Consider the following 26681-nt stretch of genomic DNA (forward strand, 5'->3'; position numbering starts at 1 on the left):
CGCCTACTGAGTGGCAAAAAACAACTTTCTGGCCTTTACAGCCCATATACATCCAAACAGAAAAGTCCTATCTGATTGTATTAAACAAGTCTCACGAGCTATCATGATCAAGGGCCGCCATCACCAGGTCCAATATGTCTTCCTCTGTTAGACCCGCTGAAGGCCCCTGAGCTGACGAGCTGGGCCCTGCTTGACTGTTAAGGCATTGGTTCTCAAAGTGGGGTCCGGGGACCCCCAGGGGTCTTTGAGGGAGTTCAAGGGGGTCCCCAGCCAAATGGTGGATAGTTAGGAATCAAATGGACCCTTATGGGTCTGTAACTCAGAGAGTGTAGAAATGGAACCAAATGGACCCGTTAGGGTCCATTTGGTTCCATTTGTACACTCTTCACCCCGGGCAACAAATGACATCACAATGCAATGACATCATACTGTCACAGTGTAATTGTCCTATAAAATGAGTTGTCCGATTAACAAAACATCATTCAGAAACTTTTAGCGAGACAGCTTATATCTTATATCCATTTCCCTGGGTAATTACTGTAGTTGGTGACACGGTTTGACGGTGGTGCTGGTGTGTGTAATGTTGCGTTGGACAGTACATCTGAGAGGAGGGCCAAAGGAAGACCATATTGCCGCTGTCACAGTAAGACACAAGGTGTACTGCTTTGTAGGGAATGAGAACAACAGTGGTCAGATTGAAGTGCACATCTTCAATACAGTGTCTTTACTCTGGATGAAGTTGCCTCGAGTGACAGCTAAAAGAGGAGAGCCTCCCCTTGAGGTTCCCTCCTGGCGCCGGTACCACACAGCTGTACTCATAGAAGATAATATCTACATGTGGGGAGGGACTCCTTACTGCAACATTTTTAACTGCAACGTGCTTTATGCATTTGATGTTGACACTCATAGATGGTTGAAGCCCAGAGTTTCTGGAACCGTTCCAGAGGCGAGGTGCTACCACTCAGCCTGTGTCTTGGAGAAGGTCATATATGTCCGTGGATTAACCCAGCGGACTGGACACGCTTATGACATCTATAAGTTGGACACCACCACGATGGTCTGGTCTGTAATTAACACCAGGTGTCCAGGTGTTCCACCAGGACACTTTGCCACCATCATCGGGACAAAGATGTTTGTATTAGGGGTCCCTGATGGTAATGGTTGCTACTACACCAGCGTCAGAGTGTTTGACACAGAGACCAACAGCTGGCTGAGCACACCTTCTGCACCGCCTCTCCCAAAAAAATGCCACGGTCCTTCAGCCTTTGCCTACAATGGAGAGCTGTATATATATGGTGGCTTCAACGATGGCCAGCCCCCGTTAAATGATCTGTGGAAATTCAACCCAGTGACCTTCTCCTGGAAGAAGGTTGAACTCAAGGGAAACGGCCCTTCTCAGAGGTATATGTGCTGTTGCACGGTGGGAGATCGTATCATCTTCTTTGGAGGACGCCAAGATAACCATAACGACAAATCTAATGATCTGTACATCTTAGATTTCAGTCCAACACTGAAGACACTATGCAAGCTGGCAGTTATTCAGTACGGCGTGGAGCAGTCAGAACTCCCACACAACATCAGGTGGGAACTGGCAGCCATGACGCAAAAACCAGAGGTGGAAAAAGTACTCAAATTCTTTACTTAAGTAAAAGTATCAATAGAGTACAGAAGTCCTGACGTCAGTCGTTCATCCCCAGGTTCGTAAAGTAATTTCTCTATGGAGAATAACATTGGGTCATCATAGAATCGTCTCATATAAGAATTGTGGTCCAAAAATAAACAAACTGTCTCTGCGATATTGTCAGGGAGGAGGTTCTGTATCGTTTATGATAGTCAGTCACTTATATTTGATACAGTCTGTTTCTGGCGAAAATGTAACTAATTCGGCAGAAGTAACATTAGCGTATTCTCACCGCCAGTTGATGCTTCATATCCATAAGAGTAAAACCGCCAGGGTCATTTGTTTATTTTTGGAACACAGTTCTTATTTGACGCGATAATAAATACGTCTATGGGGATTCAGAATGGGGATGCCGGAAGTTATGTGGGAACGCCTACTGAGTGGCAAAAAAACAACTTTCTGGCCTTGACAGCCCATATACATCCAAACAGAAAAGTCCTATCTGATTGTATTAAAGGATCTACACCATGAATTAAAAAATAAATACAAATATAGCTGCAAGCAGCGATAATACGGGGCCAGTGAATAGAGAGAGAGAGAGACATGGAAACGGAATAGATTGAAGAGAGAGAGAGTGACATGGAAACAAAAGATTGATGAGAGAGAGAGATGGAAACATAATGGTTTGATTGGACATCTCAACCTACTGCCATTAACAGGATTCGAACTCTCAACCTTCAGACTAATAGGCTGCAACACTACCTACAGTGCTATAGCTTTGTCCAGGCTGATATTGTCTGTTGAAGATCATAAACTCTTGCCTCCTTTCATGAACCAAGCCCCTGTTTCACTAACACTAAGTTCACTCGTTCACAAACCATTTACCAATGAAGAAATTGTACATCTCCTCAGAACCAAAACTAGTGAAAGTAGCCGATATACAAGCTCACAAACCATGAAAAGTTGTGAGATTGTAGATCAGCTATTTTCAGAACGAAGTATGTCATACGTTGAAAAAACGTACTCTCAAATAAGCATTTCAGGTTATCTTTACCATTTGCACATGTATTCATTGATACAGTCATGTTGTTTGCAATTCAACTTGCTGAATTGCTGAACTAGCAAATTGCTGAACTAAGTCTGCATCAAGTGAGGCTTGAACTGGCGACCTTGAGATTGAGAGGCATTAATTTAAGGGAGACGCCATTGGCCCAACAGACAAGTAACTGTGAAAAAGGAGATCACACAGATGATACAGTTTCACGCAAATAGCTGAAAAATCCTGGCTTTAAGTGTTTTTCAAACTGCTCAAAATTGCGGACAATCTAAGGGCGGAGCTTACTGGTCAAAGCGATAGATGTGTTCCTCATGAGTCAAGGCACAAGTGTAAGCAAGTTTCACGACTTTCGGCCAAACGAGGCATGACTTTTGCCTGTTTAAAGTTTGCATTTTCAAAAAATTGCTATAGCGCCCCCCTTTGGCCAATTGGAGTGAGATTGGTTTCAGTGATATTTGGCATGACTCTCTACATTACTGCAACGTTTCAAAGAAATGTGAGTCTTGCATGTATGTGTTAGGGGCAGATGAATAATTTTCATAAAACTGCAATAGTTAAAATCTATTTCCTCGTGGGATTTTTGAGTAATCTGCACAAAACATTTTACACATGAACTTAGGACCTTTGCCGACAAAACAAAAGCGGCGGATTTTCCATAAGTGAAAAAATGCAGAAGTTATGAGCCAATGGCTGTTTTTCATATAATTCAAAATGGTGGGCGATCTAAAGGTCAGAGGTCAAAAGTCAGACCACGAAAGTTGTCGGGCATGAAGAGACGCATGTGTGTATCGAAGTTTCATGGTTGTAGGTCAAACAGGGCATGAGTTGTACCTGTTCAAAGTTGGCACTTTCAATTGAGTGCTATAGCGCCACCCTTTGACGAATGAGTGTGAGAATTATTTCTTGGTAGTTTTTCATGAGCATCTACCATATGGCCGAGTTTCGTAAAAAGCGTATGCACGGTTAAGCCAGAACTGGCAAAAACAAGTATTTTTCAAACTGCTCAAAATTGCGGAAAATCTAAGGGCGGAGCTTAATGGTCAAATCGATACGTGTGTTCCTCATGAGTCAAGGCACATGTGTAAGCAAGTTTCACGACTTTCGGCCAAACGAGGCATGACTTATGCCTGTTTAAAGTCTGCCTTTTCAAAAAATTGCTATAGCGCCCCCTTTTGGCCAATTGGAGTGAGATTGGTTTCAGTGATATTTGGAATGACCCTGTACATTTCTGCAAAGTTTCAAAGAAATGTGAGTCTGCATGTATGTTTTAGGCACAGATGAATAATTTTCATAAAACTGTAATAGTTAAAATCTATCTCCTCCTGGGATTTTTGAGCAATCTGCACGAAACGTTTAACACTTGAACTTTGGACCACTGCCTACAAAATTTTCCAACGGATTTTCCATAAGTGAAAAAATGCAGAAGTTAGGAGCCAATGACTGTTTTTCATATAATTCAAAATGGTGGGCGATCTAAAGGTCAGAGGTCAAAAGTCAGACCACGAAAGTTGTCGGGCATGAAGAGACGCATGTGTGTATCGAAGTTTCATGTTTGTAGGTCAAACAGGGCATGAGTTGTACCTGTTCAAAGTTGGCACTTTCAATTGAGTGCTATAGCGCCACCCTTTGACGAATGAGTGTGAGAATTATTTCTTGGTAGTTTTTCATGAGCATCTACCATATGGCCGAGTTTCGTAAAAAGCGTATGCACGGTTAAGCCAGAACTGGCAAAAACAAGTATTTTTCAAACTGCTCAAAATTGCGGAAAATCTAAGGGCGGAGCTTAATGGTCAAATCGATACGTGTGTTCCTCATGAGTCAAGGCACATGTGTAAGCAAGTTTCACGACTTTCGGCCAAACGAGGCATGACTTATGCCTGTTTAAAGTCTGCCTTTTCAAAAAATTGCTATAGCGCCCCCTTTTGGCCAATTGGAGTAAGATTGGTTTCAGTGATATTTGGAATGACCCTGTACATTTCTGCAAAGTTTCAAAGAAATGTGAGTCTGCATGTATGTTTTAGGCACAGATGAATAATTTTCATAAAACTGTAATAGTTAAAATCTATCTCCTCCTGGGATTTTTGAGCAATCTGCACGAAACGTTTAACACTTGAACTTTGGACCACTGCCTACAAAATTTTCCAACGGATTTTCCATAAGTGAAAAAATGCAGAAGTTAGGAGCCAATGACTGTTTTTCATATAATTCAAAATGGTGGGAGATCTAAAGGTCAGAGGTCAAAAGTCAGAGGGTGAAAGTTGTTCAGCATGAGGAGACGCATATGTGTATCCAAGTTTCATGGCTGTAGGTCAAACAGGGCATGAGTTGTACCTGTTCAAAGTTGCCATTTTCAATTGAGTGCTATAGCGCCACCTTTGGACGAAAGATTGTGAGAATTATTTCTTGATCGTTTTTCATGACCATCTACCATATGGCCGAGTTTCGTAAAAAGCGACTGCACGGTTCAGCCAGAACTGCGAAAAGTGGCAGAAGTGACAGAATACTGCCAATAACAAAACAGGTCCAGAGCTGAGCTCTGGCCCCGTAAAAAAGTACTGCACTTGAGTAAATGTACTTACTTTCCCACCCCTGAACTCCACCATACAGGCAAACAATGCATTGACGAGCACCTCTTGCTTTGGGTTTCTATTCATTACCACTCTGTTACCTACTACTTCATGTGTAGTACACAAGGTGTGTGTGTGTGTGTGTGTGTGTGTGTGTGTGTGTGTGTGTGTGTGTGTGTGTGTGTGTGCGTGTGCGTGCGCGAGGTACTCTTTAACTTGGCAGTGGTGCAACTCGTGGCCTAGCAAACTTCCACTTGAGTCATCAGTTGAAAGGGACGCATTGTCTATTCTGAAGGAAAAGACCTTGGTGGATCTGACGTCTCTCTCTCTCTCTCTCTCTCTCTCTCTCTCTCTCTCTCTCTCTCTCTCTCTCTCTCTCTCTCTCTCTCTCTCTCTCTCTCTCTCTCTCTCTCTCTCTCTCTCTCTCTCTCTGGCAGTGACAGAGACACAAAGGCTTATCAAGCATGGAGGAAGATGACACGGCCCTCTCATAATTAGCAACATTGTAATATTTACCTTTAAGTGTGATAATTAGTTTCCTGACCTTTGCCTGTTAGGGAGGCCCCTAGTGTTTCAGACTTTGAAAGCCCCATGGGGCTATAATTACATGTAAACAACTTGTCCGCTTACACAGACACAATGGAATGACGCTCGTTCAATCGCAGTGCGTGCTCGGGGAACTAAATGATGTACAAATTAAGAGATTACTCGAGAACGCATGTTGACAATTTTTTTTAATGGCCAACTTCCTGCCTGGGTCGATTGACTCACATCACAGCTGCCAACAATGTGGTTAATCTGCGGTGGATCCGTGTCTCACACGTGCCATTTGAGGAGTAGCCTCTGGTTATAATAGCGAACAGCAGTGGTGTAAGGTAACTAAGTACATTTACTCAAGTACTGTACTTAAGTACAATTTTGAGGTAGTACTTTACCGGAGTATTTCCAATTGTCCATACTTTTACTCCACTACATCTCAGAGGCAAATATTGTACTTTTACTCCACAACAATTATTTTAAAACTTTAGTTACTAGTTACTTTGCAGATATAAATGATTACATTATGAAACATACATTAACCAATATTTTATACCTGGGCTATATAGCCGATCTACAAGCTCACAACGCGTCGCATCGCGACGCGTTGTGAGCTTGTAGATCTGCTATTTTCTAACATTTTAGTACTTTTACTTTTGGTACTTCAAGTACATTTTGATACCAATACTTTTGTACTTTTACTCAAGTAAATTTTTTATTCGGGACTTTTACTTGTAACAGAGTACTTCTACATTGCAGTATTGATACTTTTACTTAAGTAAAACATTTGAGTACTTTTTCCACCACTGGTTATAACAGTCAACGGGAGAGTGTTGGCTTGACCAATGAGATGTTGTTAGCGGCTGCTTGGGCCAGCTGGCTAAACATTTCCTCTCTGGTCCAGCGAAGGCAAGCCGATGTCTGGCAGTCGGGCCGTTGATTAGCCTCTGTGCCTGGAAACTGGTCATTTAATGTGGTGTGTGTGTGTGTGTGTGTGTGTGTGTGTGTGTGTGTGTGTGTGTGTGTGTGTGTGTGTGTGTGTGTGTGTGTGTGTGTGTGTGTGTGTGTGTGTGTGTGTGTGTGTGTGTGTGTGTGTGTGTGTGTGTGGCGCCATCAGTGGTAGCCTGGCATTAGTAGCACAGAGTAGAGGCAGGCTGTGCCCCGCATGGGCACTGTGTGGTAATAGAGGCTGCAAGGCAAAGCCTTCCCTACATTTTTTGCAGCCTACTTTGCATATCGTTGTTGTCGGGCAGAAACGCCTTACTTGATCATACTACAGCGTCACACAAAAGCGTCAAATGTAGCAGATCTAAAAGCTCGAATCGAGCTTGTTGATCTGCTACTTTTGCTGTTGTTTTTATCCTGAAAACTAACCGTTTTGGACATATGGACATTATGATGAATCAAACTTGTGCTTGTCTGTCCATTTTTAACCGCATGAACCCGATTGTTTCTATTCTGTGGCAAAGATGCGGCAAAAGTAGCAGATCTACAAGCTTGTGGTTGAACAGTCAACCGGAGTGTTGGCTTCACCCATGACAATTTACAATTTAGGCATTTAGCAGACGCTCGCATCCAGAGTGACTTACAGTAAGCAAGGTAAACGCTAGGGATGTTTTTTTTTTCTCGTAATAAGTTACAGGAGTTTTGACTGTATGGTGTGTGTGTGTGTGACATTAAATGTGAGCTTACCATAATCACAGTAATCCTTAATCATATTCCGTCATATCCAAGGGCTTTTGCAGAGAAATGAGACTCCAGTCACTTTCAAATTAGAGCACTGCAGAGGGCAGGTGTGTGTGTCTGTGTCCAGCTGACGCTCGTTGACACTCGTTAATGTTATTGGCATCAAAGCAATTATGCTTCTGCGCTGTCAAATAGGCCAACATCTAATCTAAGATTAGTGGGACTCATTAAAATGACCACCAGTGAGTCCCGGGACTCACTTTATTGAAAACAACATCACTGTATTATTTTAGATGTATTAGATTAGATTATAACGATGTTATAGCTATTTTATTGTATTAGATATGGGATGTTGTTCCAATTAGTTGACTTTTGGTGAGAAAGCCCACATACTGTATATCGGTATCGGTTGATATCGGTGTAGGAAATTAGGAGTTGGACAATATCGGAATATCGCTTATCGGTAAAAAGGTCAATATCGAACATCCCTAGTAAACGCAATACATCAAATGCAGAGACAGTGTAGCGCCTCAGTAAACTAGGATCCCAGGAGAACCAAGAACCTGTCAAAATAACAATCTGCACATTGAAACTGTATGATACCAGGTAAACAGTGAACCTAGCAACATGCTATCTAAATGACATTTTAACACTGTGGTCAAGAAAAAACCTGGCAAAAACATTTTCTCCGTTGGTCCAGTAATGGCCCGGCGATTAGCCTCTGTGCTGGAAAAGTGTTAGTTTAATGTGCGGCGCGTACCGTGCCATCGGTGGTGAGCCAGGCATTAGGGGGTTGATCACCTGATTACTGGAACAAATTATCTGGACAGCACGCACTGAGAGAGAGAGATAGAGAGAACGAGAGAGAGAGAGAGATAGTGAGGCAGAGAGTGAGGGTGTGAAAGAGAGAGAGAGAGAGAGAGAGTGATTTGCATCAGTCACTTCACACAATTCATGTATTAATTTAACCCATTCAATCCAGGACACATCTGTGTCATTTTAGATTTGAGCTACAGTATAACCCTTATTTTATACTTTGGCTGTTAAAAACTAGCAGATGTACAAGCTCATAGCACGGCACTCAGGCATTGATGAGCATGAGCGGCACTATGAGCTTGTACCACTGCTATTTAACAGCGTGAATCCTGGCATTTGGCTGGACACAGGGCCTGAGGCCTGCCGTTTCCCTGACCGACCTGTCTGCTCTGAGAACATCAGAATCAAATGTACTCTCACATCCCTGGCTTGCAGCTGTAAAGAAGTGGGTGAATATTATTTGTGCTGTAGCTCCATCGTTCGTAATTTTCAGGACAAAAAAGGTGGGGGGAGGGCAAAGAGAGGGAGAGCAAAAAGGAAAACATCGGAAAGAAAAAATCAAAGATGTTTAGAGTTGTACACATTCTATTAAAAAAAGCTTGTATATCTGCTACTTTTGCTACTTTTGAATATGAATCCTGAAAAGTAACAGTGCAAAAGGATTGGCATCAAATTGTACTTAAAGTACCTAAAGTAAAAGTACTCATCATGCAGAATGAATGTCCCATTTCAAGTTTTCAAATGTATAAAAACCTTTTGAAATAGCAGATCTGCAAGCTCACCATGCGTCGCGATTGTGAGCTTGTAGATCGGCTATTTTCAAACGGCCGAAATGTATTTAGGGCTGAAGTGGTTAACGCATGTTTTGTAACAATAATCAAAATCTACAAAGTAACCAGTAACTAAAGCTTTCAAGGAATTGCAGTGGAGTAAAAGTACAATATTTGCCTTTGAGATGCAGTGGAGTAGAAGTAAAAGTAAAGTACAGATACTTCAAAATTGTACTTAACATATCGGGTGCCGAACACGGTCTGGACCGTGTTTTCACATAGTAGCGCTCTGGTGCCGAACACGGTCCGAACCGTGTGTGGTGTCTTTATGTTTTTTTTGTTTTTTTCCATACGGGAGGGGCTGGAGCAGCTTTGGGATCACCCACGGTGAATCTGACAAGGATGGGCCAGATGCATCATCGTGTCAAAAAACATGGCGCACATCCGCTTCCGCTCTATTTCCTTCTCTAAAACCCCTATAACTCCGAAACCTTTTACTCTGGGGGAAAAAGACTCATTTTGTGTGCACGATCGCTCCGCCATTGTTACTCGCGTGAGCGATGTTATCGTTCCAGGCGTTAGCCAGTACCATCGGGCAAAATGGAGCCATGCTTTTTTTTCTCATGGAATGCACGTCGTGGAGTCTACAGCTTAAACAGCGCTGCGCAGCTCAACGGTGAGATTTCGGCACCGAACGTAATCTGTTATTATAAAATGCTGGCACCCGATGTGTTAAGTGCAGTATTTGAGTAAATATACCTAGTTACTTTGCACTGCACTGCTGTGCCCCATGGGTGCTGCTGGGTGATAGGGTGCTATTTTCATTAGCCTACTTTACATGTTGGTAATGTTGCTGCAATAATATGTGGAATGAAACTGTGTGCTTGTCTGACCATTTGTAACCACGTGGAACCCTATAGCGTCCCTATTCTGTGCCAAACCTTCGGCAAAAATTGCGGGTCTCCGAGCTCACAAGACGCGTTGTGAGCTTGTAGATCGGGTATTAAGAGATTTGGTGTACAGGGGGGGAAAAAAAGGAGGAGGCCTAGTATAGAGCTCTGGAGGACTCCGGTTAAGGGAACCTTACGGTGCGTTTTAACAGCGGAAGCGAAGTGGGCGGGGGGGGCGATGTTGATCTGAAAAGATGGATTTTATTTATCTTTTGGACGATGTCGCCCGCCGATCGTCCGGAGACTCGCCCGCTGTTAAAACGTACTGTAAGGCACGGGTGCCGACATTGGCACAGGGGAGGGTGATCACCGGCAGACTGGCATTCAGTCAGGAACACTCACGTCAAAGTAGATTTAACCATGTATTGCAACAAATGGAATACGGTTAAGCTTGGCTTTAAAGGCTCCGCTCTTGGGGATATTCCCAGAATTTTGTCCAAGCAGCATGCTATGCAAAATCAGGGAATGTTAAGAAAAAACCCCAATACATTGACATATTAGTGTGAATTAGCAGGTATAATATCACAAGTATTTGAGCCTATGCCAGACTCCAACAGGTGGAGGCTGGGGTGGAGGAGGCAGCTAAGCAGCAGTGAAGCAGGCATCAAGACAAGCAGAGACCTAGTGAATGCAAAGCCATATTTAAAGGGACCTCTTTATGAAGGCGTGAGCTCTGATTGGAGTATATGAATGTGTGACGTAATGACCAGCAGAGCTGTCAATGGGGAATAGGCTAGGCTGGGCTGATGTTCACGCCAGCTGACTGACAGCCGAGGCGTGCAAGACTTCCGTGTCCTGCATGAACTAACGCTATGCTTCATTAAGTGTGGGAGAGAGTTTTTTTTTTTCTTTTAAAATGTAATATTCAAAAAAAGTTTAGTCAGCTAAATTAAGTCCCCTCACATCTATATACAAATGACATCCTGCACATAATTCTACATTCATTCAAACTGATAACTCTGACTGGGGAGGGAGTCTGGGAGACAGGTGGGTTATTGCTATATAGTCTAATGTTCAAATACATCCTGAAAATATTTCTAAAGAAGAAAAAAAATGAAGGTTGTCATGTATAGTGTCATAATTTAACCCATTAAGGCCTGAGGTTCCATTCTACAAAATGTCTTCTAAATCCGTTTTCTGAAAAACGAATGTTGCTATAACATCAGTGGTTCTCAAACTTTTTCATGTCAAGGACCTCCAAAATGATATGTATTTGGCCACGGACCCCCATCTGATATGTTGTTCCAGGGACCCCCTCAGAAGCAAAGATTTGAGTCAAAAATGTTTGCTTTAAAAAAATATATATATTCAAAGATTTGCACACATTTTCACGATTTTTCTAAAATAGCAGATCTACAAGCTCATAGCGCGGCACTCGGTGCCGCGCTATGAGCTTGTATATCTGCTATTTTTGAATAGCATTGGTTTAAGTGGTTACACAGATGTGTCCCAGGTTTTAATGTCTTAACTTAATGTTGATATGGCACACTGACTATCAAGAAAATGAAAACATGGCACTTCATGTCAAAAAGGTTGACAACCCTTAAATAGGGTTTACATTGTTAAACTTGTGCTTGTCTGACCATTTTTTTTTTGCTTCTGTCTGTTGCAGTGGTGGAAAGTAACTTAAGTACATTTACTTAAGTACTGTACTTAAGTACAATTTTGAGGTATTTGTACTTTACTTGAGTATTTCCAATTTTCAATACTTTTACTTCTACTCCACTACATCTCAGAGGCAAATATTGTACTTTTACTCCACTACAATTATTTGAAAACTTTAGTTACTAGTTACTTTTCAGATATAAATTATGATATAATGAAACATACATTAAGCACTTTAGCCCTATTTTATACGTAGGCTATTTGAAAATAGCAGATCTACAAGCTCACAACGCGTCGCATCGCGACGCGTTGTGAGCTTGTAGATCTGCTATTTTCAAATATTTTAGTACTTTTACTTTTTGTACTTTAAAGTACATTTGAATGCCAATACTTTTGTACTTTTACTCAAGTACATTTTTAATTTGCGACTTTTACTTGTAACGTAGTACATCTGCATTGCAGTATTGATCCTTTTACCTAAGTAAAACATTTGAGTACTTTTTCCACCACTGGTCTGTTGACCCTGCAGGCTAGTGCTACTGCATGCACGCACGCATACAAATAGCGCAGGTCTAAATAACAATTACATTTAGTTATTAGATTTTAATATTTGATTAAAAGAAATGTTTGTTTCCAATCCACTTTCAGCTGTAAATGAGTGACTAGCCATCTGAGCCAGTACAGGCACTATTTTGGGAATTAATTGGATAAACAAAATAGATTTTTCAAGGCAGAATTAGACAGGTAGGTACTAATGTACTAGCTAATGTAGCAGGCCAGCATTTTAATTTGTGCGACATGCCCAAACAATAATACACTTTTTAAACATTTCAAGGACTCCCAAATGAATATGTACTAGACCATACCCGTCGGGGGGATATGAGAGTGGTCCGCTGAAATTGGAAGATCTAGTCAACCTCAACTCCACTGCAATAATGCACAAGGCACACCACAGACTACTTCCAAGCTGCGTGCAGGGGCTGTTCAAGCCCAGAGAAAGCTAATATGAACTCAGGGGAACCGCCATCTTTAACCCTTCAACCCACCTGGAACGCATCTGTGTCACTTTTTCATTTGAGCTAAAAAAGCATTATTTTACACTTTGGCTATTCAAAAATAGCAGATCTACAAGCTCGTGGCGCGGCACCAAGTGCCGCGCTACGAGCTTGTAGATCTGCTATTTTTGAAAAACCGTGAAAATGTGTGCAAATCTTTGAATATGTATATTATTTTAAAGCAAACATTAACTCAAATCTTTGCTTCTGGGGGTCCCTGGAACAAAATATTTTGAGATGGGGTTCCGTGGCCAAATTCATATCATTTTGGGGGTCCTTGACATGAAAAAGTTTGAAAACCACTGGTACGTTTTTCAGAAAACCGGTTAAGAAAATGAAAGCAAGGACCAATTGGAAGGGAAAATAATAATAATATATTCATAATAATGTGATTGAATTAATACAAATAGTGATGGTGAAAATGCTACAAGTGATAGAAGATATTGTTATAATATAATTAGTAAAAGGTATATACAAATTGTTTACGTATGAAAAACTAATGTAAACCGAAACGTTTCTTTTTGTTTTTTCTGTTCTGAAATGTAATATTTGAAGCTCTGTGTTAGTTCATTTTCGTTTGTTTGCTCTTATGTTTTCTCGTTGCTACTATGATCATTTATTTTAATGGTAATAAGGTGGTCAAAATAAGCTTCGGCTTCAGCCCATACCTTTTCGGCCAAATAGTCATCTTGTTGCAGGCGCGCTGGAAGTCATTTATTGGGCTGGGCTGGGCGGGGGACTTGGAAAAAACGCAAAACGATGTTAAACATTAAAACATTTTAACATTGTTTTGCGTTTTTTCCACCTTTTTCAATTTGTTTCACCTTTTTTCAGCTAATATTTTATTCCCCAAAAATACATCATTGTTTTAATATATATGTGTGTGTGTATAGACTTTAAAAATGATATGTATTTTTTTAATTTACAAAAAAATAAAAATAATGTTTTGTTTTTTGTTTCCCACCACCAACCCCCTTCCCGCGCCACTGTCTTGTTGACTAAGCTGTACTGTATGTTCAACTGTTTTGTTTTCAAAAAATCATGACCGAAATAAAACTAACTAACTAAACTAACTAACTAACTAACTAATGGCTGTGTGAAAATGCAGATCAATTAAGCAATATTACACGAGAGGGTGTGCTTTACCGTCATTATTGGCACGACAGTGATGCGGTCAGGAACGAGGCGCCAGCCGAGTTCCGCCAGCATCACTGAAGTGCCAATAATGTAAGGTAAAGCACACCCTCGAGTGTAATATTGCGATTATACAACAGTTACCAACAAAACACATCCAAATGTATTCATATTGTGGGGCAATTAATAATAAAAATGTTTCGCTATTGTCCGTTTCCCTGTAAAGAGAAGAGTTTTTGACTGAGAGACATTAAATAGTCCCTGTAGCAGTGCTTTGAGTTTGAGGCACCGTCTCATCAACACAGCTGAGCTATCAATGCTTGCGCAGTGGAATGAATTCCAGTAGGCTATATGCTCCGTCGTACGACCGTGTCACGCGGCCAAAATAACTGATCTACAAGCTGACAACGCCTTGTGAACTTGTAGATCGGCTATTTTGGCCGCGTGACACGGTCGTACGACGGAGCATATAGCCTACTGGACTGTTAACGAAATGGGAGTCATTTTACTTTACACAGGAGGATATTTATAACCTTCTAACCATTGATCAACCGTAAATCCACCAAATTAACAACATAGTCCATTTTGCATAGCTGTTTGTTCTCCGGTGGCGGCGGTGGGTCAGGCTACTGTTTGTTTGTTTTCCTACCGTGGGACAGAGTGACTTCACAGCACAGCTGTGCCATATAATGGTCTAATCAGGTGCGGACTGGACTGCACTGCGGAGTGATTTATTAATGTGATTAGGCCCGTGCTATGATGCTGGTTTGAAGCACGGCTAGAAAGCTATTTCAACCAATCAGATTGCTTGGTCGGAACTACCTGTTGTATAATAGACCATATTCACACGGCGGCCATATTGCCATTAAGTCAATGAAATGCCACCCCAGTTGCCAACCCAGTTGCCACAGCAACGCAATGTTAAATTCCAAAATGGCCGCCGTGTGAATATGGACTATTGCTCCAGCCACTGAGGAGAACCGGGCAGGAGAGATTTTGGGCCTGGGGCCCCCATATAATATTCTTTGAGAAATATCCAATGCACTATATAGGGTTAAAGTGGTTAAACATAGTTTGCCGCTATATTAAAACTTTTTGCAGGGGACCCCCTGGAACCCTCTCAAGGACCCCAGAGGGTCCCCAGACCCCACTTTGAGAACCATTGGCCTAAACTACTAAAACTGTGCAAACATAACTACCTGCATCAGAAATGAATTGCATCTTTCGTCTCCGTCGGGTGGAAACTTCATATGTCCAAAACTGTTACTTTGCAGGCTTCAAATTCAAAAATAGCTAAAGTAGCAGATCTACAAGCTCAGCTTGTGGATCTGCTACTTTTTCTGCTTTTGTGTGACACTGTAGTGTGATCAAGAAGGACGTTAATTTACGGGAAAAAAAGTTAAAATATGGAAATAAATACGGGTTCTGCCCGACAGCAACAATTTGTAAGTTGTCCTGTACGGCGGCGAGATAATGTTGGTTTAATGATAATTAAACTAGCTTGCTTGCTCGCGGGCACAGAGGCTAGTAATGATGAAATTACAGCATCTTACTGACCCACTTAATAGTTGTTTTGAATGGATATACTATAACATAAAAAGTAAGTAATAGTTGTTTTGGTTTCATAATTAGAGTAGTTCCGACCTGAGTGACAGGGCTTTTCATGGCAAGATGCCTAGTTGATTGATTGAGTGGTTGATTGATTTATTGATTAATTGATTGATGCAGTGATGTAAAGTACATTTACTCAAGTACATTTACTCACGCTCACAACGTTGTGAGCTTGTAGATCGTCTATTTTCAAACATTTTAGTACTTTTACTTTTGGTACTTTAAGTACATTTTGATACCAATACGTTTGTACTTTTACTCAAGTAAATTTTGAATTTCTGACTTTTACTTGTAACAGAGTACTTCTGCATTGCAGTATTGATACTTTTACTTAAGTTAAACATTCATCATATCATCCTTTAGCTGTAGAACACATTATGGCTTTAGGATATAACTGTCCTTGTGTTTGGGAGTCTGGGCCATGTGCACAAACCATGTGCTCCGTGGACTGCAATAGGCTCTATGCACAGCAGCCATTTTGGAGAGAAAATGGGCCTCTTCTGACTTCCTTCACAGGTGTTACCAATGATACTAATGAAGGCTCTGTTCCATTCTGGTCAAACAGAGTCAGGGTGCTGATATTGTGCATGTTGGCTCACTAGAAATACTACTGGGTCTCAAAGTGTGTTCCAGGGACCCTCATGGTTTCTTGAGAGGGTGTAACTCTGAGAGTGTACAAATGGAACCAAATGGACCCTCCCGGGTCCATTTGGTTCCATTTGTACACTCTCAGAGTTATGGTGGTCCTTGAAATTAAAAAGTTTGAGAACCACTGTGCTACACTAAATGAAACAAAGCCTTCATTAGTGTCATTGGTAACACCTGTGAAGGAAGCAAGGAAGGGGCCCAATTTCTGTCCAATATGGCTGCTGTGCATAGAGCCTATTGGGAAGATTGCAAAAGACACATGCAAAAACGTTGGCTAAATACTGTTCTGTCTCAGCTATCATAGGAAGTTTATCTGGAGAAGACGATGTTTCATATATCCTTGAGCAGTGTAGCGGGAAAAAAACATCTGTCACTTTCTGTATAATATAATAGTAAGTCATCAATGTTGTCAATCTTGTGTGTTAATAGGCATCCAGTTGTATCTGGTTTTACCGTAATGTAACCTACATATGATCAGTGTTTGGATCTATAATGCAATGCACCTTTTGTTCTCATCCAAATAAATGTGTGTGTGTGTGTGTGTGTGTGTGTGTGTGTGTGTGTGTGTGTGGGTGTGGGTGTGGGTGTGGGTGTGGGTGTGGGTGTGTGTGTGTGTGTGTGTGTGTGTGTGTGTGTGTGTGTGTGTGTGTGTGTGTGTGTGTGTGTGTGTGTGAGACAGAAATACTATCAAGTCTAGTCTTCAATTTGTTTGAATAAATTCAACGTCACGTTGAATTTATTCAAACAAATTGAAGACTAGACTTGAAAAGACTGTGATTCCGTATTTGGTCATTTCTTGTTAATGTCCTATTTTCATTTATCTGAAATGCAGAAAACATTTGTGTGACATGCCAAATAATAATAAACTTTATTTGTATAGCAGCTTTCATGACATGAAATGCAGCTCAAAGTGCTTTAGCAAGAATATAATTACAATTACAACTAATTTAACAGTAAAGCAAAAACAAAAGCAAAAGCATGAAACAACATTAAAATAATAGCGAAAGGCAGTGAATCAGGCAAAACAGTGAGGACATGGATAACAACACGGAGATTAAAAAAAAAATCAACCGTGTCGCACAAACATTGTCGCACAAACATTTGTATTTATCAACAATAAACATTGTCTGGATATGAGACAATATACGACATTACTTTATTGTCAGAACAAATTGAATAGACACATGGAAACCATGAAACGAAGAGCAGTGGTGTCCTTCATCGTTCTCCTGGCCCCCTGGCCAGATTCTCAATAGGCTCTATGCACAGCAGCCACATTGGACAGAAATTGGGCCCCTTCCCTGCTTCCTTCACAGGTGTTACCAATGACACTAATGAAGGCTCTGTTCCATTTAGTGTAGCACAGTGGTTCTCAAACGTTTTAATTTCAAGGACCCCCATAACTCTGAGAGTGTACAAATGGAACCAAATGGACCCGGGAGGGTCCATTTGGTTCCATTTGTACACTCTCAGAGTTACACCCTCTCAAGGAACCATGAGGGTCCCTGGACCACACTTTGAGACCCACTAGTATTTCTAGTGAGCCAACATGCACAATATCAGCACCCTGACTCTGTTTGACCAGAATGGAACAGAGCCTCATTAGTATCATTGGTAACACCTGTGAAGGAAGTCAGAAGAGGCCCAATTTTTCTCCAAAATGGCTGCTGTGCATAGAGCCTATATTTAGCCTCAAAATTGACTGATGAAAAAAAAGAGGACTTCTGTAGTCTGACCTTATTGAATTTTGGAACACTACATCTCCTTTTTGAAGGCAGCGACTTTGAAGCCAGCGACTTCTATTCCCCCGTTCAGAACATGACTAGTGTACTAAGTGATATGCCTTTCCAGCCTGTGTTAGTTTAGGAAAGCAAAGCTATTCTGTATGTTATTAGTTCACAGTGTTTCCCTCAGATATAATGAACGTGTCTTTCTTTCATGTTTTTTTTTTTTTAGCCGCAGAATAACAGACGTGTCATTGTCCCGTGAGTAGCCAAGAGGAACATTAGTTCAGTGTTTCTCAAAATGGGGTACGGGGACCCCCGAGGGGTCCTTGATAGGGTTCCAGGGGGTCCCCAGCCACATTAGTTAATATAGCATCAAAATCAGGTTAACCACTGAATTCGAAAGCTGAAAAGTACCTTGTAGATCGGCTATTTTCAGACTAAAACTTTTTCTATGATTCTAAATAGTTTTAGTTAGGTTTGTAAACACAAGATACAGTTTAATTATCATTTTAGTTAGTTAAAAGTTAGCCGATCTTCAAGCTCATGAGATATATTTTTTCTCTGATCTAGTTGAATCTTGCCTTGGCTTTGATGAATCCATATTACGGGAAAAAATGAATACTAAAACTAAGCCTTTGGAAAAAAATAAACTAAACTTGCAACAGAAATCTTAAACAAAAAGTGTAAATGAAATAAACATCACAACGAATGATTCAAATGAATCAAAACTATAATCACCTTGGATTGTGGGTGGAAGGATCATGATGCTAGTTATGCGTTTAGTATCGTGCTGTACTGCACTGTACGCCATGGGGCCAAAGTTCCCATAATAACCACCATGCCCTAGTTATGCAACTGTTACTCTACCAAAACATTTGAGCTATCAGAAAGTTACCTCAAATATTTTATTTATTCATTTAAATAATTCAAAATGTAAATGTAAACTAGCCTTTCACTACAGCGCATAGTAGTCCAAATATAATATCTCTAGTGACTTTTCTGTTATTGCTCTACATTAAATATCTTCCCTGAAAATAGCAGATCTACTTGCTCACAACGTGAACTACAAGTAGATCTGCTATCTTCAAATAGACGAAGTATAACAGGGTTTAATTGGTTAAAATACAGCATGTAGTAACTAAAGATGTCGAATAATTGTAAAAAGAAAAACATTTTCCTCTGAGATGGAGATAGGTGTGTAGAAGTATAATCATCTGAAATGTGGCATACTCAAGTAAAATGAAGGCACCTCAAAACAGTCCTTGAGTAAATGTACTTAGTTACTTTACACCACTTCGTTTGTCTCTTTTGTGCTGCAGGGAATCAAATCTCCCCGAAGTTCAAATCCAAAATATAAAAGTCGATTCCTGCACACACTTCTCCAGACTAGAGAATGGCCCTTGTGACCCCAACATCCTCCACAATTTTAATAAATCAATGAAGAGGTGATATAAGTGTGTGTGTGGGAATTGACTTTTTTTTCTTTGGGATGAGGAGATTTAACCCTTTTAGACCGGGAACGCATCTGAATAATTTTTTTGATTTATTAGGCTATAACAGATCTACAAGCTCAGTGCCGCGCTATGAGCTTGTAAATGCGTGCAAATCTTAGATTATTATTTTTTTAACTCAAATCTGTGCTTCTGGGGGGGAAAAAAACATATGTTGTTATAATCAGTGGTTCTCAAACTCTTTCAATGTCAAGGGCCCCCAAAATGATATGTATTTTGGGCGTGGACCCCCATCTCAAAATATGTTGTTCCAGGGACCTCCCAGAAGCAAAGATTTGAGTAAAAAAAATCTCTTTAAAAAAAAATATATATATAATCAAAGATTTGCACACATTTTCACGATTTTTTCAAATAAATAGCAGATCTACAAGCTCATAGCGCGGCACTCGGTGCCGCGCTATGAGCTTGTAGATCTGCTATTTTTGAATAGCCCAAATAAATTTAAAAAATGACACGGATGCGTTCCTGGTTTTAAGGGGTTAAGCACATCTCTCCTGCCAGATATTTTGTGTGGGCTGGTTCTTTTTTCTTCTCCCCCCTTCGGCTGGAGCTTCTGAATTATGCATGAAGTTTGGGAGAACAGGCATTGTCGGCTAAAACGTACAATACTGCTACCACACCAAGCGAGACGGGGCCTATGTGTAAAATCGACTTATGCATTTAGTCTAGGACAAAACCTTGTGCCATTTTGTTATTCAATTAACCGCCTCTCCCCCAAAATTGTGGTTAACCCATTAAGACCGGGAACGCATCTGTGTCAGTGCCGCGCTACGAGCTTGTAGATCTGCTATTTTTTGGGAAAATGTGTGCAAATCTTTGCATATATATTTTTTAAAAGCGAAAATGTGTAACTGTCAAATGTCTCAACAAATGCCATCATTTTTTCTGAAAAAATCTATTGTTGCTATAATATCAGTGGTGGCCGCGGACCCCCATCTGAAAATATTTAGTTCCAGGGACCCCCAGAAACAAAGATTTGATTTAAAAATGTATATATATATATATATATATATATATATATATATATATATATATTCAAAGATTTGCACATTATTTTTTTTTGCACAATAATATTTTTTTCAAAAATAGCAGATCTACAAGCTCATAGCGCGGCACGCGCTGCCGTGCTATGAGCTTGTAGATCTGCTATTTTTGAATAGCCCAAAGAAATCTTAAAATGACACAAGATGCGTTCCCTTCCCGGTCTTAATGGGTTAATATGGTTTTCAAGCTTTACCCATGAAAACGCGGTGGTTGTTTCATTGGTGATGTCGTCTGTCGGGTGGAAACCATTACAGTATGTCCCAAACTGTCGCTTTTCAGAAATGGAAAATATAAAGAACCTGTGTTTCAATGGATCCAATATAGTTATTATTTAGTCACATGCAAGCTTTTGTTAATCCTTTAATGGATGGTGTCAGGGCATCCCACGTTTGAACAGTTGTAGTAGAACGAGAACGTGTTCGTCTTGTTTGTTCTATATTTGGGTAGTGTCAGATACTGTTGTGCGACGAAGTAGGGCATATACGGAGATACAAGGTTTCTGCCCGACAACAACAATATGCATGTCTTTACTCTGCCTCAGATAGGCTCTATAGACGGATTTCCGCGCGACGTCATCACAGAGCAGAATGCGCAATCTGCGCATGCCTGGGGGTCAGTGGGGGAAAGGCGCGTTCGAAAATACAGCCCTGAGCGGCAGTGAGCGCACTGGCCAATACAAACTAATAGGCGAGTGTGCTCCGGTGCGTAATTTCCAAACGCACCCATAGGCTTCCCCCCGCAGCTGCGCGGTCATATTCCTCTCATGTTTACTAACAGGAAACCTCCCTATTCACAGCAGCCATATTTTCACTTCCTTAACAGGTGTTACCAATGATACTAATGAAGGCTCTGTTCCATTTCGTGTAGCACAGTGGTTCTCAGATTTTTCAATTTCCACGACCCCCATAACTGCGGGTCCATTTGGTTACATTTGTACACTCTCAGAGTTACACACCCGTAAGGGGCCATTTGGAACCACCTTAAGGACCCACATTTTAGACCCACTGGTGTAGCAGGGTTTCCAGTGAGTCGACATGCACAATATCAGCACCCTGACTCTGTTTGACCAGAATGGAACCTGAGCCTTCATTAGTATCATTGGTAACACCTGTGAATGTCTTCACAATATGGCTGCTGTGAATAGAGCCTATGGGACAACAGACCAACGTGGGACAGCCACAATGCCACATAGCAGGTGTTTATTGCCTCTGTCGGGTGGAAACCTGATATGTCCAAACTGTAACTTTTCAGGATTTGAAATAAAAAATGGCACAACTAGCAGACCGACAAGCTCAAAACGTTTCGAGATCGCTTGCAGATTTGCTACTTTTGCTACTTTTGTGTGACGATGTGGTGTGATCAAGTTAATTCACGAATAAAACACCAAACGTAAAACATATGGAGATATCATATGCTTGTCTGTGTTGAGACTTCACCACGCAAACACCCTTATCTTGTGTGCCCTACGTGAAATCAGTATTTCAAGTGAGGGCTCAATCTGAAAAGCAGATTTTGCTTGTAAACAAATACATATTCATGTTTTAGAGTTACACAGAGTGCAAGAAACCTCCAGGGTTTTTTCATTAGTAAGCTGCAGAAACCAACGCATTCTCACACACCCTTGCCGGCAAACGGATGACGAATGGGGACGGATTTGACCCGTGGTACTCAAACGTTTTCATGTCAAGGAGCCCAACATTGATATGTATTTTGGCCGCGGACCCCCATCTGAAATTGTTTTGTGCCAGGGACCCCCCAGAAGAGAAGAAACATTTTCAAGATTAATCAAAAACGTTAAAAAAAAACAAAAAAAACATTCAGCAGATACGATTACAAGCTCGCAGTGCGGCACAAAGTGACACGCTGCGATCTTGTAGATCTGCTGTTTTTGAATAGCTAACATTGCCGTAGTTAAAATGATTGTGATGCCATTTAACTACTTTTGCTGGGGACCCCCTGGAACCCAAAAAATTTAAAATAACCGATCTACAAGCTCACAACGCCTCGCAGTGCGAGGCTATTTTCACAATTATCTGTGGAACCGAGTCAAACTAAATGTAATGCCTACAATTCCAAGAGCTTGTCAGGGTGGGGGGTCCCCAGTTCGAATATGATTATTTTGGGGGATCGCAGCACTGAAAAGTTTGGGAACCCGTTTTTGTTTATGTACTGTATGAATTCAGCTCACAACGTGTCGCGATGTGAGCTTGTAGATCGGCTATTTTCAGCTTGTACATGAGCTCTTTTTGCCTCAGCGATATGGTGTGTAGAGGGAAGAACGGACTGGACCAATAAGGACAGACCTCTGGGGGACCCCGGTCAACGAAGTACATACTGCCTTTTCTTTCTTTCTTTTTCCTTTATTTATTCAGGGAAGCCCATTGAGAGCAAGCTCTCTTTTTTCAAGGACGCCCTGATAACAACATATAAAATACATACATAATGAGATTCAATAACAAACATTTGAATCACATTACAATGTCACAGATGCAAATAAACATAGTGTTACATGAAACAGGTGCGGTCACTATGCAGTGTGTCCTCAAGAAGCACCCTGAATGTCTCTATCTCCAATCGCACAAGTTTCAGAGAGTCCTGAAGTGTGTTCCATTTGTGTGGAGCATAATACATGAAAGCAGTCTTTCCTTGTTCACTGCTCTTACGTGGACTGGTATATCTAATGTGTATGTGTGTTTGTGAACGTGTTGAATGTCCAGTAACCTTTGGTTCCAAAAGCGAGGATATATATAAAGGAAGTTTACCACACAGGGCCTTATGAATAAATAAAATACAACGTTGCTCTCTACGCACTGTGAGAGAATGGCCAACCCACTTTATCATATAAAATACAGTGATGGGTGAGATAATCATCGCCAGTAATAAAACGCAAAGCACTGTGGTAGACTGCTTCCAGAGGCTTCAGTGTGGAGAGCGAAGCATGCATATGCAGTATATCCCCATAGTCAAATACAGACATTATTACAGATTGAACAATAGTATTTCTGTTGGAAAAACAAAAACAGGACCTGTTTCTGTAAAGGAAGCCAATTTGTCCTCTAATCTTTTGATTAGGTTTTCCACATGAACCTTAAATGAGAGTTTGGCATCTAGCCAAATGCCCAGGTATTTATAAGATGTGACCAGCTAAATGTGTTCACCTTTAAGAGTGAAAGTAAAGGGATTTATATTTGGAGACCTAGTAAATACCATGCATTTTGTTTTGTTGGAGTTTAAAACGAGTCGACGAGAGTTAGTGGAACTGATGCGAAACTGAACTTGAAAACTAAATAACGGTATGCGTGAGTGTTTTGTTGTGAGGGTCATGCAATTTAATCCCCTCTTGTACGTCTTTGTTTATAACCACCTCTGGAGGATTACAGTGCGCTTTCACTTCTGTTCTGTTTTGTCTATCTGTCTGGTAGCTAAAATAACTTGAGCACGGATGGGAAGGCTTCTCATGAAACGTGGTGAGAATGATCAGTAGACTGCTCCAAAAAGATGATTAAGGGCCTGATCAGACGGGTTTTTTAGCAACTGGGGAGGTGTCATGTTATCATTTTTAATCGTGTGAGTGAAGATTTGTACTCGCTGCGGTGCTCTTACATTTTGCGCTGTGCGTCTCTCAGGTTTTTTGGAGGAGTGCCTTGGAGACCAGCGGTGGAAAGTGAATTTATTCAAGTACTGTAATTAAAGGAGAGAGCCGGACCGAAATAGATATATATTGTGTCTGCCTATATATATTTTTTCTCGAATCGTCTCCCATGTAGTGTCCTGGCACTCACACATGCACTTTTGTCACTAATGAGCTGCCGTTCCTACAGAACGGCTCTGATGTGTGAACTCTCGCGAGATGCTCACGTCCCGCGAGATTTCGCGTGTAGCGCTCCCCCTCCCCTCATAAGTGACAAACAGTGCATGTGTGAGTGCCAGGACACTGCATAGAGACGATTCGTGAAAAAAAAAAAAAGGTTTGGAGCGACAAAAATAGCCCAATTAGGATTATGCTCTAGGCGCCATTCTAGCTGTGGGAGGGGTCTGCAGAATGGAGCAAAGGGGCTTCTATGAAAAAAGTCAACTGCGTCAGGCATGTTGGTGAATGATTATAGGCAGACACAATATATATCTATGTTGGTCCGGCTCTCTCCTTTAAGTACATTTTTAGGTACTTTTACTGTTATGATTAAACTGTCCTTACAGTATATGCTTGACCCGGTACTTACATGTGTTGAATCACTCTCATCTGTGTGAGCACATTGACCGATACATTTGACACGACAATCAAATACTTTATCAGATAGACTGACGTCCTGTGCACAATGATACGAGATGCACGTTTTGTTCCTATACTCATTCTGCTCTTGTCCATGTCTCATGTCTTCTGGTCCCGTCATGTGTCCAGTACTGTATATATTCTCTGTGTGTGTAATACACTTCAGAACGTGTTGTGTGATACTGCCTGGTGTGCAGTGGTGTCATCTTGTTCTGCACGCACGCGACTCAACTGAAACACCCCTCACCACCCTTAGTTAGAGAGAGCCTCTTAGGGCTAAATGGTTGATCAACTAAATTCACAGCATTTACTTTACTTGAGCATTTTGAGTATTTTTGTACTCCACAAAATCTCAGGCAAATGTTGTACTTTTTACTGCACTACAATTATTTGACAGCTTTAGTTACTTTTTAGATATAGATTATTATTACAAAACATACATTGCCCACTTATTTTGAATATAGGCGATCTACAAGCTTGCGATGAAACGCATTGTGATCGTCTATGTTTGAAAGATTTTGACCAATTTGGAAACTTTTGACTACTTTTGCTTTGGTACTGTAAGTATATCCCTCCAAAATTAAATGTAATCACGATAAAAATATGCGATCTAGCGCATGGACCGTCCGCTCAGGTTTTTAGCTGCGGTGGACTCGGGATAGAGTTATGCAAATGTTCTGCTGTACCACTCGTCCTAGTATATAATAATATCATATAAAAGGTTAGAAAAACGTAGTCCGGTATTCTATCAAAGCCCAAAACAAATGTCCAAACTCAACACATATTGTGCATCAAGTGTAAAACGAAGCTAAACTAAACCAAATACCCCAGAAGCCACAGCATCGCTGAACAAATAAAGCCGCAACGCAAAATCTAATAAAAAGCAATTCTCAATAACACACATCCCGCAGCAAGTCATTGGACATACCAGGTTCCCACCCGACAGTGACGATACTACTGATGATACTGCCTCCATTACAAATCATATTTATCCAACTTATCCAGAAATTAACAAGGTTTACTACATGAATAGCTGAGAATCAAAACCGATTGTGCAGTGCTGTGGGCTACTGCGGCATCATTTCACGGCTCATTTTGTCCCGCGCCTCGATATATCTAACGCATTTTTAATAACAAAGTCTTCATCTAATCTCGGAGATTTTGAACTTAACCCATTAAGACCGGGATCGCATCTGTGTCATATTAGAGTTTAGCTGTAACCATTATTCTTATACTTTGGGGCTATTCAAAAATAGCAGATCTGCTATTTTTAACTCATATCTTTGCTTCTGGGGGTCCCTGGAACAACATATTTTGAGGTGGGGGTCCGCAGCCAAATACGTATCATTCTTACGGTCCTTGACATGAAAAAGTTTGAGCACCACTGATACATAGCAACGTACGTTTTTCAGAAAACGGTTTTGTTTGTAGAATCGGCCCCGGGTCTTAATGGCTTAATGACATGATTGCCTTTGTATTGCATCATCCTCTTCTCTCTCTCTCTCTCCCTCTCCCTCAGTCGCTGCCCTGCACGTGCGGCATCTCCCAGATGCGCACCTACGCCGACGGCACCTACAGCGAGGCCGACACCAACAGCCTGGCGGGCTACACCGTGGACCCCATGGCGCCCGAGGACGAGGAGCCGGACGAGGTGGCGCACCACCACCACCACCAACACCAACACGGCCCGCACCACACCAGCGCCGGCGCCGGCACCGGAACCCCCGGCGCCATCCCCGAGAAGCCCGAGCACATGGTGGTGCACCTGTCGGTGAGCAGCGAGTCCACCACCACCAAGAAGAAGCGGACCATCCGGGCGCTCAGCATCATCCAGAACACGCACGCCATCGACAAGTACTCGCGGATGATCTTCCCCGGCTCGTACGTCTTCTTCAATCTCATCTATTGGTCCATCTACGTCTGAGGAGGTGACCCCCCCCCCCGGCGACATGCCCCGCCCCGCCCCGCCGCCCCGGTCAGGTCTGGTCCGGATCGGGATGGGATGGGGGGAGAGGATGCCCTAGCTCCTGCATCCCATCCAAAACGGTGACACCTTTTCTTTATGGATTAAT

General features: G+C 41.5%; 1 protein-coding gene across 1 annotated transcript in view; it reads left to right on the forward strand.

Annotated features, from left to right (window-relative positions):
* The window catches only part of LOC311035978 (gamma-aminobutyric acid receptor subunit rho-2-like), a gene marked incomplete at its 3' end in the record, with an annotated part of 136344 nt that extends 109811 nt beyond the window's left edge, over positions 1–26533 (forward strand). The window contains exon 9 of the mRNA XM_084044506.1: positions 26129–26533. Coding sequence (XP_083900632.1) covers positions 26129–26533 — 405 coding nt within the window. The remainder of the gene's footprint in view (positions 1–26128) is intronic.
* Between the last annotated feature and the right edge of the window lie 148 nt (positions 26534–26681).

Source organism: Gymnoscopelus microlampas (genome assembly GCF_963454915.1).
Source record: "Gymnoscopelus microlampas genome assembly, chromosome: 20".
Taxonomy (NCBI): domain Eukaryota; kingdom Metazoa; phylum Chordata; class Actinopteri; order Myctophiformes; family Myctophidae; genus Gymnoscopelus; species Gymnoscopelus microlampas.